Source organism: Ptychodera flava, chromosome 16, assembly GCF_041260155.1.
Source record: "Ptychodera flava strain L36383 chromosome 16, AS_Pfla_20210202, whole genome shotgun sequence".
In the NCBI taxonomy this organism is placed as follows: domain Eukaryota; kingdom Metazoa; phylum Hemichordata; class Enteropneusta; family Ptychoderidae; genus Ptychodera; species Ptychodera flava.
Genome location: NC_091943.1, coordinates 5,806,930 through 5,822,940, shown reverse-complemented (window position 1 = coordinate 5,822,940; position 16,011 = coordinate 5,806,930). Strand labels below are relative to the sequence as shown.

General features: G+C 35.6%; 1 protein-coding gene across 1 annotated transcript; it reads left to right on the top strand.

Moving 5' to 3' along the window:
- Positions 1-845: 845 nt before the first annotated feature.
- LOC139152626 (WD repeat-containing protein 31-like) lies at positions 846-15,776 on the top strand. The gene is made up of 9 exons (XM_070725874.1): positions 846-1,029; positions 5,155-5,278; positions 6,380-6,454; positions 6,893-7,040; positions 7,291-7,459; positions 7,986-8,127; positions 9,559-9,721; positions 10,829-10,898; positions 11,950-15,776. The coding sequence occupies exons 1-9, from the start codon at positions 986-988 to the stop codon at positions 12,044-12,046; spliced, it is 1,032 nt and encodes a 343-aa protein (XP_070581975.1). The 5' UTR covers positions 846-985; the 3' UTR covers positions 12,047-15,776.
- Positions 15,777-16,011: the final 235 nt, after the last annotated feature.

The window sequence follows — 16,011 nt, the reverse complement described above, 5'->3', positions numbered from 1 at the left end:
TAAAAAGGCTGCACAATAAGCATACATTTACAGAAAGTCTCTCTCTCTCTCTCTCTCTCTCTCTCTCTCTCTCTCTCTCTCTCTCTCTCTCTCTCTCACACGCAAAGTGAAAAACCCAGGCCTAGTCCGGCCCTCTAGGTTGGCGATCTAAAATTTAAAGCGAATTCATGTGTGCGCCCTCGCCGGTAGATCGCCCGACTACACGGTTACACATGTAAACATATCAATGTGACTATCTGAACGTATCCCATATGCTTTTAGGCATGTCCGAGTTTACAGTTGTACTGTCTTGAAAATGGCGGAGAACGACAGTGAAAGATATTAACCCCAACATGTGCGGTTAATTCTCAGAAATGTCTTTTTTATTTGACAGAAAACTAATGTGTATGCGTAAATACTTCCATACTGCAATGTAGAAATATGAACAAAATTGAAGGGTATGATAATAAATATTCTAAAATAATTTTGGTTATAACCTAATCAGTTGACTAGTAAAAATAATTTTCGTAGAGCGCAGAACTTTGTCTTTCAGGAGCAATTTCCAATACTGAGACATATGCGAGAAAAATGTAAACTTTTATTAGTCTGCAATATGATAATTGCGTAATTAATGAGGTGAATTAGTGGTTAAGGCCAGAATGAGATATTTTCATCAAAAATTATGTGCATTAGTCATTATTAATTAAGAAGCAGCGTACACGAGGTTCATTTTTACTGATTACTGCCCCAGCAGCTGTAGTATTTGCCGGTTGCGTATGTACATGCAAGTAAAAGATCACTGCGTGCACTCTGCGCTGATAATGCTGCGCACCCTACGCTATTAGATGGTATGGTCCAAGATAAACTTTGACCTCAGCGTCCGCGCGTCGGTTCTTGGCGGGGATACCCGGGCTTTCAAATATATTATACGGTCCCATTCGCAAAAAAAATGTAACGATAATTCAGCCAAATCGACCGGGTTCGCAACGTCCACCACATTGGGAACATGGGTAAACGTCACAGTAAGGTGAAAAGACCATCGAAATACGGGTAAGCATATCAGAATATGAAAATAATATGTCGAACATAAATTCCACGGTAGCGCGGAACGACTGCGGATGTCTCCATGGTAATATGGCTTCAGACATGCCATGGTAACTGTCTGTGTTTATCAACGAGACTTTGATATCGTCTACGCCTGTAATATTACTCGATAAGTGTATAAATTTACCACGGTTGCGAAAGTTCTACATAGTATGTCTTGTGTTGTTATTATCGATTTACTTAGTACCAAACAGTTCAATGTATCACTACCAGGGTATCTATAGTTAAGGTAGTATGCACCTCGAAAGTGAAACACTTAAACTTTGCTCAAACTTGCCTTGAGGAATCTTTCAACCATTCTCTTTCAAAATCAAGAATAAAAATCGGGGGTCACCATGCAAATTTTGGTACTAGAGAAACAAATAACCCAAGCTGCGCTAAACGTTAACCAAGAATTAAAATTCAATATGGCCACCATCCCTGTATGTTCAAAGGTCTTACAAAATTGCTGTTGCATGGAAAGGCACAAATACAATAATAACTGCAGAAATATGGTTTAAGTGTGTAATTACTGAAAAAATTGCATGTTTCCAAAGTTTAGTCATACTCTCATCTGCGGGTCATCCGGGGACTTGCGGTTTTTTACGTCATTTTTGCGTCACAGCGCCGTGCAAACAAATAATTGAAGTTCGGATTTTCAACCACCAAAGCAATATTAAAAGTTTCAATATACATAAATGACATAACTTCAAGTTCTGCTTTTTTCGACACAATTTCTGTATCATTCGCTCTTCTGTATCGTCTGATCTCTCATTCACCTCGCTCGTATGCGTTTCACCTACTGACGTCACTCCGCGGTCGAGAATTTTCCCGCGAAAAAATCAAACCCAGATGTGTGATGTCAGTTGGAGAACTGTGCTTGCCTGGAACACAATGGCGGCTTCTGTTGAGTGCCATGACAAGGACAGTGTTTATTGACTTCTGAGGATGAACAAATGTTAGCAGATGAAGAAGAAGTAGAAGTAGTCATGTACGTCGGTCCATACATGTATGAACCAGATGCCGTCGAAAATCCCCAATACATTGCACCACAATGACCCGATCTACTATGGCGGCTTGACCCAACAAGACTACCAGAATGTAGTTGCAATAATAGCGCTGATCACAAATGACGTCACTGTTCTCTCTCATTAATATGCATAAATAAATATTTGTCCGCATTTTCCGCATGAACGACGAAAATAAATCCGAGTGTTAGAATGGCTATTTAGGGTCACACTTATTTGTATGAATGACTGAGACTACAAGTTGCAACAACAGTCATGCATACAACGACAAAACTTGTCCGAATTTCAGCATATTTGTCTGAAAGTCATGTGCGTGCAGCTATATTTAGTAACAAACCAAAATTGCGATCAACGCTATTGCAGCCCACTGGCCATACACTAGATTTTCTGACATGTTGGCTCTGTAGTGTTGGCCCGTATAACGCGTTTGTGCAGTACCTTTGCCAAAGATTGGCCCAATGTTAAATGAAGCTTTGAGTGAAGGCTTCAAACAAGGACGATACTGAAGATTTGTATCTTTGTTGCCAAGGGCATTGCTAGGGCCTTTATTTCGAACTGGGAGCTGAGTTTTGAAAATTTCCGATGCAAATATTTTTAGATCATTTTATTTGTCAAAATAAACAAGCAACAAAAATTTCAGTCTTACTCTTCACAAGACCTTAACTCTATGGAGAAAAACAAAATTTTCAAATTTCTAAAACCTAAGCTGTTGAATTGAAAAGTTTTCTTACACCAAGAGCTTTAAAATTAACTGCCATAAGTGGTATATCAGAAAAGCATTGTAAAAGTTTGAATCCGAATATTTGTCCCCGCGGTGTGTTCTACCTTAAACTCCTTGCTTCAGTACTGTAGAGTGTGTACATATGGAAAAAGGCATGGAGGGGAAACAAAGACTTGCCAAGGTTTGTAGGTTAGATGGCTGTGGTTTTGGCTGCCCAACACACTACCCTAGGCAAAATCTCAAGCTACTGTACTACAGCTAGTGTAACTCTAGCTCTGCATGGCCATGGTAGGTCTGTATGTTACCAGCTAGCGGCTAAAACATACAGCTCTGCCATTCCATTACGAAGAGCTTGTGCAAAGTTAAAAAAGGTGTCCATAATACTGCTTCTGCCACCATACCATGACTATTAAAATTAAAACTTCTTTGGTGCAGTTAGCATAATTTGTATCTATATTTGTTTGTACCATGCACAAGGTTCATTCCATAATCAACATTGTCACATGTAAAGGATAGCCATGTTTTGTGTGCTGATTCCTTTGTGTCTGTAGTAGACCCAGTCAGGGTTAGGAACGGTGTACCATTGGCTGTCACAATTGGTTGGTGCATGATGGGAAGCCATAACATGAACCTCATATTACTCAATTTAGATTTGTTTCCCATTTTTAATTAGAGGTTACAAACGGCAAGCGAGGGTTTTGGTTGCAGATATCAAGACCTCTGCGGTGAAAATTAGCATATTTGGCAGGAATCACCTAGCAAAGCGAGTTAATTACAGTATTTCACCCAAATATGCTAATTTCACCCCAGAGGTCTTATATCCGCTACCAAATACTTGAGCTCACCATTTACAACCTCATTATAATATGCCAAAATTAAATAGAAGCGGACAATGTTGTTATTTAGGACCGAAGTTTGAACAAGGGTTCAGGAGCCCAGCCTCAACACAAACTCTAAAAAGAACATTTCGAACACGTGCATGCACAGTTGATTCCATACAATACGCGATTGATTACACATCGAACCCTGCATCGAACTCAGTGAAGAATGTTACTTTAAAAAACGCTTAAGGTAATATGCACCTCGAAAGTGAAAGACTTAAACTTTTGCTCATATTTTCCTCAGTGAAACTTTGAACCATTCTCTTACCAAAGCAAGAATAAAAATCAGGGGTCACCGTGCAAACTTTGGTACTAGAGAGACAAATAACTTGCGATTTCTCGATATTTGAAATTCAAAATGGCCGCCATCCCTGTGTTAACTCTATGGGAAAAAATAAAATTTTCGATTTTCAAAAAACTAAGACGGTGAAAATTTTTCTTTCGCCAAGAGCTTCAAAATGAGCCCCCACAAGTAGTAGGTCAGAAGAAAATTGATAAAATTTGAAGGCCCGAATTTCTGTCCCCGAGGTGCGTTCTACCTTAAAAGAACTTTAAAAAATTATGTTGTTGTTACATCACAGTCGCTGCTTATACAAACTCTTAATTTGTGGGTCCATCAAGCTGCACCAGACTAAAATTCTGGAATTCAATATTTGCGTGAGCTTGAAAATGTTACGCAGCGTGCAGGTCTTCTTGTTGAGAATATAAACTCAGGCTCCAGCCAATCAGATCGCCGGATTCCAGCCAAGCATATTATAGTTGAAGAAATTAACAGCTACATGTAGCTGGAAGCAAATACAGTACCCGGTATATGTTCTTCAATTTCTTTGGGAAATGATAGATATGCATCTTTGAGAGTCAGACTACCTATCCTATGGCCTGAACTTTTACACAACGCTTCCTGAATAAATTCTCTTTGATTCCAGAAGTTTTGTGTGTGACATCTATTTGTAAGAGACTGACCCTGAGGATATTCCAAGAAATTCCTGAAATGACTCAAAGTGTTCAAAACTTTTGAAAGTTATAGGGCCTCTTGTATTATCCATTGGACTGTTTTTAAGTTAAAAATAAAATATTTTCTACTCCCATGGTAAGATGAAGCATTCTGAAAGGATACAATGTTTTGACTATCAAGCAGCTACTGTAGGAAATTTTACAGGACAATGTGAATGACTCACTAGTGCAGTTGAATTTGCAACTTTAAAAATAAATGCTTCAGAGAAATTTAATGTATAGTTATCAGATCAAGACAAGATAATGTCATTGTGTTTTAACATCTCCTGGATAATTAGACTGTTGTTTTCTGGAGCTGGGACGATGTTTTGGCTAAGCATTTCATGTGATGTTTAAAATCAATGAAAACATCACATTCATTGGGCACTGAATAGTTTCATGGTAACACTATTCATTCATAGCAGTGTACTTTGTGTTGTACATTAACCGTCACTTTTCTTGTTTACAGGGACACCAGGTCAGAGAGACCAGTCTGCAATGATGTACAGAAACTTACAACAATTCATTCTGACAATGTCACATGTGTTGACAAAGTAGGCCCTGGAATCAGCATTTCAGGAAGTGCAGATAAGGTACCGTTATTATTTCAATGGTTTGAACAAAGTCCCTCCAACCACAGGACTTTGGTTTGAACAGTCTTAGTGCAGATTGTACACAAAATGATTTGTCTCTGTCAGGTTCTTTTGTCTGATTATGGTAGTCTTCACTGAAGTGAAAACTCTCTTGCATCTGAAATAATGACTATACACAACTTTGCCACAATTTGTACAGCATCTGAAAACATAAGGGCAGCCTCAATTTAAAGTAGGAATTGGGAAATGAGGAAGTTTGATATTTGACAACTTGTCAGTGGGAGGGTCTATCTGGGAATATCATGATTGAAAGGCAATTTGAAAGTGATTTACACACTTATATACCCCTTTCTGGACCATAATGGATGCAAGGAAAGTTTGCACAACATATGGTAATATACAAGGCGAAGCTGAGTACATTATGGAGTGCAAAGTTAACTCAAGCCCATTGTGGGGCAGGAGGGGGTACATTATTGCTACTGTTCTATACATGTAGTTTGGCCATGACAGGGAATTAGTAGATGTAGAAAACATCTTGGGCCACAATACTGGATAATCGGGTACATTCAGAGTAATAATCTGGGTATGTCACAAAATTCACTGGTATTGACAAAGCTGTTATATAATTCTTGGTAAAATAATTCTATAAAAATCTTGACAAGACCAAATTTCAATTTCTCTTAATATGTATTGACTTGTGTCATGAAGTTTTTTATATATCATTGGTTTGATTCTTGACATTGATTTTTTTTATAATTTTTTTGCTTGAATCAGTAGATCAGTGAGTCCTGGACACAGTGTGGCAATCTTGTCAAATCAGTCTATAATTACCAGTACTTATATTTTTGACAATATCTTCACAGAGATACTATTTCTCATTCCAAATTGGACCAGTACGAAAGTATAAAAAAGTTAATATTTGCTTTTGGTCTTTGTTTTCGGGATCTATAAACTGTTTGAAATTTAACATTTATGCCATGAAGGAGTTAGGAAGTGTGTATCAAGTATTTAAGATTTAAAAATTATTGAACCCTGTTTCACCTATTACCTATATGTGTGTTAATGAAGAAATTAATCTATTTTCCACCACTCTATTGATAGACTATTGTACAGTACAACTGGTTAGAAAACAAAGTACAACAAAAATGGATTGGACATGACAGAGATGTTACCAGGGTATGTTGAATCTCAGCCTTCTTTCATCAAAACAGCAGCACTAGAAAATTTTGATTTCTGTATTATATAATCAACTTTAAGTTCAAGATTGTATTAATCTACTCACTGAATTGTGAAGCATTTTAAAGTACTCAGTTTTTAACATAGTTACACAACTGTACATGTTTGAAGCAAAATTGCTGGGACAAAAAATAAGAATTTCTGTTCGGAAAAAATTTGTCAAAGATAACAATTTTTAGGTTTTTGTTTATCAAATATCAATATCTAACGTGCGATCATGCAAATTTGTGTCAAGTTGATGAAATAGTTACAAAAGTAAGCTTATTTCATTATATGTTATTATGAATGAAAATATTTTGAATTACACACACACACATTTCTCATTTGAAATTGAAGTGATGACCAAATTCTCTGACATTGTACTTCGTCAACTACTAGGTTGTCTATGGTAGCAAAGTAAATGGTGTGTTTAGTGCATCCAGAGACAGGACTGTGTATCTATGGCAGTGTGGTGGTGCACAAAATACACCAATCAGGAAATATCAAGGTCATGACCTGGTTGTCATGGGAACGACCATTAATCCAGGTAAGCATGTATGATTTCACGCTGAATATACCAATCAGAAAATATCAAGTTTGTGATCTGATTGTCAAGGAATGACCATCATCCAATATGAGCATAGTAGTAGTATAGAGGTACGTAGATTAACAGCAATCAGGAGATATCAAAAAAGCAATCAATATTGTATGTTGTTGATATCTGCTTTGCTAGATAACATGCTACTGTTACAGGATACACAGTTTATATTGTATGTTGTTGATATTTGCTTCACTAGATAACACACTACTATGTACAGGATCAAGAGACAATTATATCAAACTGTGGGACGTTGAGACTGGTATATGCTCATTACAAAGACATATCTCAAGAAACCTGATCACCTACGTTAAATGGATTTCACATGAAGAATCTGTGGCACAGACCAGTGAAGATAAATGTTTAAGGTAAATAATTGATAAAGGGATTACTTTGACTTCAATTTTGTCAAGGTCAAGCCGTGAAGGTTACTTTAACCCTTTCACCACCACGGTTTGGCCCAACCATATTGTTATCAATTGTGTGTGTGGATCTGTCTACAGGGATGTGGGGGTGGACAGGTTATTAAGAAACCACATGAAACTGTTATGATTTTGCAAGGAACATCACACAGTAAGATAGTTTGCAGCATCAACAACACCAATTGAATTTCATGGTATTACAATGTTCTCTACAGCTTAGAAAAAACATGGGGATGTTCAATTTGCATAACAATACTTAATTAGCATATTCTTTTATCGTGAAAATGTATTCTTTTGTATGGTTATTAAAATATGAATAGGTTGCTCCAAAAACAGAGGGGTGGCTGATCCCTTAAAATCCCTCTTTGGAGAACCCCTTGTTTCCATTTCCATGCATTTTCTGAACTGGGGCCTTAGTACCCTGGCTTCTAAATGTGTATAACGTTTTAATGTTTGATTGATTATTTTTCAGAATATGGGACACCAGGACCTTAGAAGAAAGCCATGTGTTTCCCAAGAAGCAATACATTCAGACCTGTTGTGATGTTAGCAGTGATGGAAACTATTGTGTTACAAGTAGTAATGGATTTGATGGACAAGGTTGTGAAACTACAGTGAGTCTGTCCATAGACCCTCGAGGGTCTATGGTCTGTCATAGCATTCAATCTATTCAGTCGTTATTTCCTTGGATTTTCAATTTGATTAGGCATGTTTGAAGAACTCTGGGCTTGGTCTGAAGGGGAATCCATTGCTCTTCGAAGTAATAGGACCCCCTAGGATCATGTTGATTTAAAGCTGCTGTGGACATTATCATTGAAGTAAAATTGAATCTGTGTAGTTTCATGCAGTGTACGGCATAGTCCAGTGTATGTGCATGTGCAAAACTACTACACACTCATGATATGCACAGTGAAAGGCACCAAGAGGGTTTCATGATCATTTTCTCAGATGCAACTATGAAAAGATTTATGTTTATGAAAAACACTGTTACCGTTACATCACAAGTACTGTAACTGTCCGTTATACATCATTTGGTAAATGCAATAACATAAATTACTTCTAGTTTCAAACTATTTATCATCAAAAGAATATACAAAAAACGCAGAGCTTGAGCCTTTTAAATGTTGACTTTTGATCAAACATTGTACAGTAAGCATTTTTCATCAACAGTAAGTGCGTGATTTAATAGGGACACAAAGTATCTAAATTTGCACAACACCGGCTCAGTGATGAGCAATCTCACACTACATTTTATCCAGACTCCTGTGCAAAGTTGAGGATATGCTAGCTGTTTGTTGAGCAATGGATTGTGGGAATATTCATAGTTTTTTAAGGTAATATGCACCTCGAAAGTGAAAGACTTAAACTTTTGCTCTAACTTTCCTCAAGGAATCTTTCAATCATTCTCTTTCAAAATCAAGAATAAAAATAGGGGGTCACCGTGCAAATTTTGGTACTAGAGAAACAAATAACCCAAGATTTACTGATATTAGAAATTCAAAATGGCCGCCATCCCTGTGTTAACTCTATTGCGAAAAATAAAAATTTTCGATTTTCAAAAAACTAAGCCGGTGAAAAGTTTTCTTTCACCAAGACCTTTAAAATGAACCCCCACATGTGGTATATCAGAAAAGAACTGTAAAAGTTTGAGAGTCCGAAAGTCTGTCCCCGAGGTGCGTTCATAGTTTAAAAGGATCAGAGTCATACCTTGTGAACATTTGACCCTCTGAAGGCACCAACAAAAAAAATTGTTGATTTGTTTGTTGTGATGCACACACTGACTACTGGTAGAATCAAATCTATTTTTTGGCCTAAATAACCATAAATTCTGAAATTCAGTATCTTTAAGTATCTGAATCCTTTACAAAATTTGTAGTCCGTGTAAGTCTGTGTATGTCAGGTTATTAATGGCCTTGTCAGCTTTTGTACAAATTTCAAATTTTCATGTCATTTTATAGAATAAAGTAACACCTACACATACTGTGTTACACTTATATATGATTCATGCTGAATGAAAATTTGAAATATAACATTGTCTTGTGTAGCTGTGGGATCTGAGACAGAACAGAGGAGTGTGTGAATATAAAGGACACAATCAGACCACCGGATGTTGTCTGTTCTTGCCATCAATACCATACCAGCCTGCTCCATTGATAGCAACATCTTCACATGATTCCACTGTCAAGATATGGAATAGGGACACAAAAGGTAAAAACTGAAACAGTCATTTTGGAATTTATAAAGAAGTGAATTTTAAACAACAGTCCAAGGCCACAAGCCTTTAATATACATTGTAAGTTTGAACATTCATAACCTGATTGGTATACACGTACATGTGGAGAGAGAGAGAGAGAGAGAGAGAGAGAGAGAGAGAGAGAGAGTGTGTGTGTGTGTGTGTGTGTGTGTGTGAGAGGGGGATGGGGAATGAATGATAATTGGTAGCAAACATTTTTATTTTTGTACATGTACTGTGTGTTAATATAAATATGCAGTTATATCCTTCAAAACTTACCTTATAAAGACTAACATTTCCATTTCTGGATATCGCAGTGTCACAGACTGAAGAATTGTTTATTTACCATTTACATTGTGTGATGAAAGAGTATAGTAAAAGTATAGTGTACCACTATAAAAATACCATGTGTTCTTTTAGTGCCATGACAATGTCTGTTATATCCATAGATAGTAGTGAACAAATATTCAAAGACTTCATGTCCTTTAGGTTGTGTATTTCTTACAATTACAATCTTCCCTGGAATCTATGAAATCTAAAGCTCAAATACTAGATGTGTTGTTACCCATCTTCATTATTTTCAGAAATACAAGATTGCTTTCTTGGTTTCCAGCACTTTCATTAAGGAAAGGGATCACTTCTAACAAAAGTATTTAATAATCTTTGGCATGAATGCTTCAGCTTTCAGCGCTGTCTGAAAACACAAAATCAGTAATTTTATATACTATAAGGTGTTATAAAGCTATTCAGAATTTTAAAATCTTTGGAAATAATATCTCACTTCTGTTTTCCATGCTTATATTTGTATTCGTACATACTTTACATGTTGAGCTTTACGCAAGTCTATACCATGTCAGCATGTATTGTGCAATGTATACTACACCTGCTGCCTTCTTAAAGAAATAAAAACCAGCAAGTAACAAAACAAAGTGCATGACTTCCTAAACAAAGAGTGGATCCTATCTGTTGGCTTTGGAAGACGCTCTCCTTGCTGTTATCTCTTGCCATGTTTTTGTCCAGCAACCCTACTGCATGTCTTACACAATGTATCTTGCTGTCTCGTTCCCTTCTTCTTCTTGTAGAATGTGTTTGCAGTTTGTCTCTAGATGGCGCTGGTCCATTAACATCATTAACTGCATATGAGGATGGAAGGTGAGCTGAAATTTCCCAAAAATTTTCAATCTCGGGCTGAACCATCAATATTTTGGACACTTAGCTTGCACACTAACCATGTGAACAGTGAGTCGATCCACTTCTGTCCAAATGTACCCCAGAAGATATGTATAGCTACTATTAATTGTAAATGCATTTATTTTTGTAAGGCAAATTGTGTACAATTTCTGTATATGTCTGTAGTTGTCCGTGTGCAGCAGAGATCACCTATGGAGGAAATTGAATTAGCCACCAGAACTTGCATTGACACCAAATTGACATCAAGTGAAATCTGCAGGAGACTGTGAAGTTGTTGAAACACATTCCTGGAAATAAGTTTGGGATGTTATCAATCATATCACTGGTTACAGCAATTGATTGGCATATTTGCCACTTTAAAAGAGTTTGTTTACGCTATTCAATTTTTTTGAAAATGAAATTTTGGTAAAGCCCAATTTTCTCTCAGCAAATTTGACCAGAATGCAGGGAAATGCCATTGAATGGAACTATAAACATTCCCAATTGTCAATGATATAAAAATTTTGAAGTGTTTTATATTGTCCATATCAAATCTTAACTTTCGATCTCAACACACTATATTTTTTCACTGAATTTCATTGCAGCGCTATACCTTCATCAGCAGCAGATTGCCCCATTTTCAAATTCATACCTTTTGACATTAAAATCAGGTCATAGACGTGTGGTAATTAAGTCTGTGTCCTGATTTTTGGTAAATTATACCAAAGTAGATGACCCAATTTACATGATTATGATGTCACAAGTCCGAAGATCATGATGTTGAAATCAGGTCAATCTGTTGACAATGGTTGTAATGCTGCAGCTGAAATTTCATTGGGAAAAACTAAAGAGATCAAAAGTGAAGATTTGACTCTATCAATTTTCAGCAATGATAGACTTCCATACATGTTTTATAGTGTTATATGTAGTTTGCTTTTCTTTAAGGGCAATATTTTTAACTGAACATGACAATATTCCAAAGGTCATTACACAAATATTCATTGTAACATATTTTGGGTTTTTTGAATTTCAGTATTTGTTGTGCTTCCTTCAACTCTGGAATTCATCTGTTATGTTTGATGGCTGATGCAAGTGGACAACTGACTTTGACTAAAAAGGCACAGTACTGAGATATGAGAATGGCTGGAAACTTGGAAATGGTGCAATACAGCATAAGTACATTATTCTCCTTTCCTTTTCCCGGTCTTTTTGTTTTTTGTTATAAGTTTGGAATCAAGTGGCTACATATCAAAACAAACTTTGATATTCGATCATCAACTTGTGTAAAAATCTTTATTTTTTGTCTTATATTGATGAAATAGTAATATTGATTGTTATATAAATTATTTGGAAACAAAACACTTCACAACTGAATGAAAATTTATAATGGATTTGTAAATGTTACTGGTAAATCTTTTAGAAATATTCTTATTATGATGTACTTAAATTGCTGATATATATATGTAAACCATGCAAGAACTAGATTTCTTGCATTTTATTAATATTTTTATCACAGATTGTAAATGTTATGAAAATCTGCCAGAACGTAGTTTTATCATTTTTTGTTGAGATATTTTATTTGAAAGCATTGGAAACTTAAAGCTTACGAAGAGACTTTGATGTGTTCAGGTGTCATATTACACAATAAATCAGTTTCACTAGAAAGGCTGAAAGTGGCAAAATCATTTTCAATTTATCATCCTCACGCTCTGCAGGTTTTATAATAAGAAAACAAAAATTGCTGTAATTTTATTTTGATGATAATCATATCAAATATCATGTCTGTTTTTTTTTTTGTTTTTTACTCTGGGTGTTGGTTGTATATATGTTCTCATGACCTGTACATTTGAATTTGGTTTTTGACACATTTTACACTTTCTCCATCGCTATAAAAGTGTTTGTTTTTTCCTCTATATAGATAGGATCATCATTAACTTTTTCAGGCCTGACTTTCTGGTAACTTACCAGAGCTACCCCTATATATAGGGGTTTAGGCCTGAAAGGGTTGATGCATTTCCACTGTTTCATGGATTTCTCAGTAGTTTTTAAATACGACTGAAGGATGATCACTGTCAGAAAGGGCTCAATCAAGATTTTTGAAAAGAATAGACGCCCAGAATTTTTTATACAAAACTCACAAGTTTTGCTGCAAAAAAGTTGCCAACATGTCTTCAATGTCATAAATTTACAGAATGTGTTACTAATAATTCCACATATAAATACAATGTCTATTATGCATTAGCTCTTCTCTTTCTAAAGATAATTTGAGTGTTAACCACTGTGTTGGATACATATCACAACATTGTACAAGCCAGCAGATTTTATAGAGGTAACAAAAATGACCAAACTCTGTCTTTATTACTTGCCTTGTATATCAAACATCAGACACTCCAAAGAATTCAATGGTAACTCATTGATGATGTTGCAGGCTACATAGTCATCATTTGGCTGAAAGTGAACCGGAATTATTTTCAACTTTACAACTTTGGAATTTAAAAATGTTCAAATTGCATGTTATACATAGGAAATCTGGTTTTTAGAAAAATATGCGTGAAAAATCAATAAACTGTATAACATCAATTTATAGTAAATATCAATGCACCATTCTATCATAAAAATTGGGGTTTTTTTAACAGATTTTCATCTAACATGGAAATGAAGCATGTGATTGTCATTTTAAAATCAAAACATTTTTAGTGAAAAATATGTAAGAGAGGCATGTAATAAAAACATTGTAGCCCAAACAAGGGACTGTGTACCCTGAGGCAGACCTGATTTGCCCTCCAAACATTGGGTAAATGGTCACCTGCCCTCGAGTGCATAGTCCCTTGTTTGGCTATAACACGTATTTTCGTCAGTTCTGTTTCTACCATTTTCTAAGAAAGAGAAGCAACATAGCAATTGAATTCCATGTTTACTGGTGTATCCTATTATGAAAATGTCGTACTTCTTTCAGTCCATTGAGGAAGTTCTTGAAATATCCTTGAATATTCTAGCCCTCATACTGATACATATCACATGTTAGTTTCTCCATCGTCAAAGAACACAGGCTTAAGGTAGAATGCACCTCGGGGACACAAATTTGGATACTCAAACTTTTACAATTACTTTCTGATATACCACTTGTGGGGTTCATTTTAAAGCTCTTGGTGTAAGAAAACTTTTCACTGACTTAGTTTTTCAAAATTTGAAAATTTCATTTTTCTCCATAGAGTTAACAGGAATGGCGGCCATTTTTAATTTCAAATATTGGTAAATCTTGAGTTATTTGTTTCCCTAGTACCAAAATTTGCACAGTGACCCCCGATTTTTTTTCTTGATTTTGAAAGAGAATGGTTGAAATATTCCTCAAGGAAAGTTTGAGCAAAATTTAAGTCTTTCACTTTCGAGGCATGAATTACCTTAAGTGGGTGGTACATCAAAATCATGAATTCTCTTTGAAGGCATGGATGTAAAAATTTGCACTGGAAGATCACAAGGTCAATCATTCCATGATCCTACAAACAGCACGCAATGAAAAGTGCCATTCAATGCATATTGAACCATAACTCTTGAAACCTATATGATGAAACTGAAAATGCTCTGTTATGCTGTATTCCTGCAAAATTATGAGATCAGAGAAGGCCCTGCTGTTTGCAGTGATTCCTATTCTGCTAATGTCATGACTGACCCTGTGATGTGACATTTCTATACGTGTACATTCATGTATCACCATAGAGGGCGCACTGATGCAGATAAGCAAGTTAACCATGAAGGTACTCATGTATTCAAACTGAAATTTCAAAGCAATTATTTTCTCCTTTGTGTATCATGTATGCTGTATCAAATGTATTTAGTCGATGTTGCAGTGAGTGTACTGAATTGTAAAAGACTACAAGATGAAACTTTTTGAAATCAAATTTGATTGCAAAGTTGTGCAGATTTCATATTTTAAGTTGCATGTTAGAAATCAGTTCTGTGACACTTTTGCTTTTCGCATGTCCAGTCACAGCATCCACTCACATCATGTGTTGAAATTTAACACTTTTTTGCTATGACAATGGTTGTAAGCCTATTGTTTATGTTGGTTTAGCAGAACCCATATGCAAGTGATTGGGGGTGTCAGGGAGTCAAGTCGCTGAGAATCATGTCCAGAAACGCGGCAAATCAAAGTGTTTTAATTGAAAATGGTCGTTAACTAAAAAATTATTTGAGATGAATATTAAAAGTTGTTCACACTTAAAGATTTATAGGAATCAGATAGAATAAACAGTGAACAAATTCTGTCAATTTTTTCTAATGTAATTATTGAATTTGGGAACTTGGTATAATATTTTCCTCTCAGAAATATAACATGAGTACTTACACATGCTAGATTGTACAACTCTTTCACATTCATCAATATTGTATATTTTGCTCAGAGATGAACCACTCTGGTCTTTTAATATCTTAAATTTTATTTACATTTGATTTGTAGTTCAAAGTTGTGAACTTTTAATTCAAAACATATCTTCTTCAATTGGGTTGTTATATTTTATTTACTGATGTAACTTTGGATAGCTTTCCTGTTTATTTATGTTCAGGTTCATAGTCTGTATATAATTTGAAAATGATCTCTGTTGATTAAACCTGTAATGTAATTTTTAACTGTGAAGTAATATTTTTAAGTGAAATATATTAGTAAATTATTACTTTATTAGAGTATAGCATGAAAATTTCAGGTGATACATATATCTTAATTTTGGTAATTCTCTGAGAGTCTTCCCAAATCTACTGATACCTCTCTTTGTGTATATTCATGGTTAAATATTTAAGCAATAAAGCACACCAATCGATGGTATACCACAAGATTTTGACCAGTTCACGATTTATATGCACAAGGGATAGCGAAGTGCATATATGCAGTGAACTGGTCAAAACTGAGTGGTATACTGTCCCTGGGTGTAATTTATTACTATTATATCATATCATCATTATATCATACCAGTATATTGCTGGTGCAAATACAGTGATCTGATTGGTCGAGATGTGAAAAGAACCGCGGTATATGGGCGATTTACCACGGCTGGCACACGCGCGAGCTCTCAGTTTGAGCAAAAATCCGTTTTTGACGTTC

Coding starts and splice junctions, on each gene's coding strand:
- LOC139152626 (XM_070725874.1), top strand. CDS start 986: ATGGGTAAACGTCACAGTAAGGTGAAAAGACCATCGAAATACGG. Junction 6,455..6,892: donor ATGACAGAGATGTTACCAGG/GTATGTTGAATC, acceptor GTCAACTACTAG/GTTGTCTATGGTAGCAAAGT. Junction 8,128..9,558: donor GACAAGGTTGTGAAACTACA/GTGAGTCTGTCC, acceptor TGTCTTGTGTAG/CTGTGGGATCTGAGACAGAA.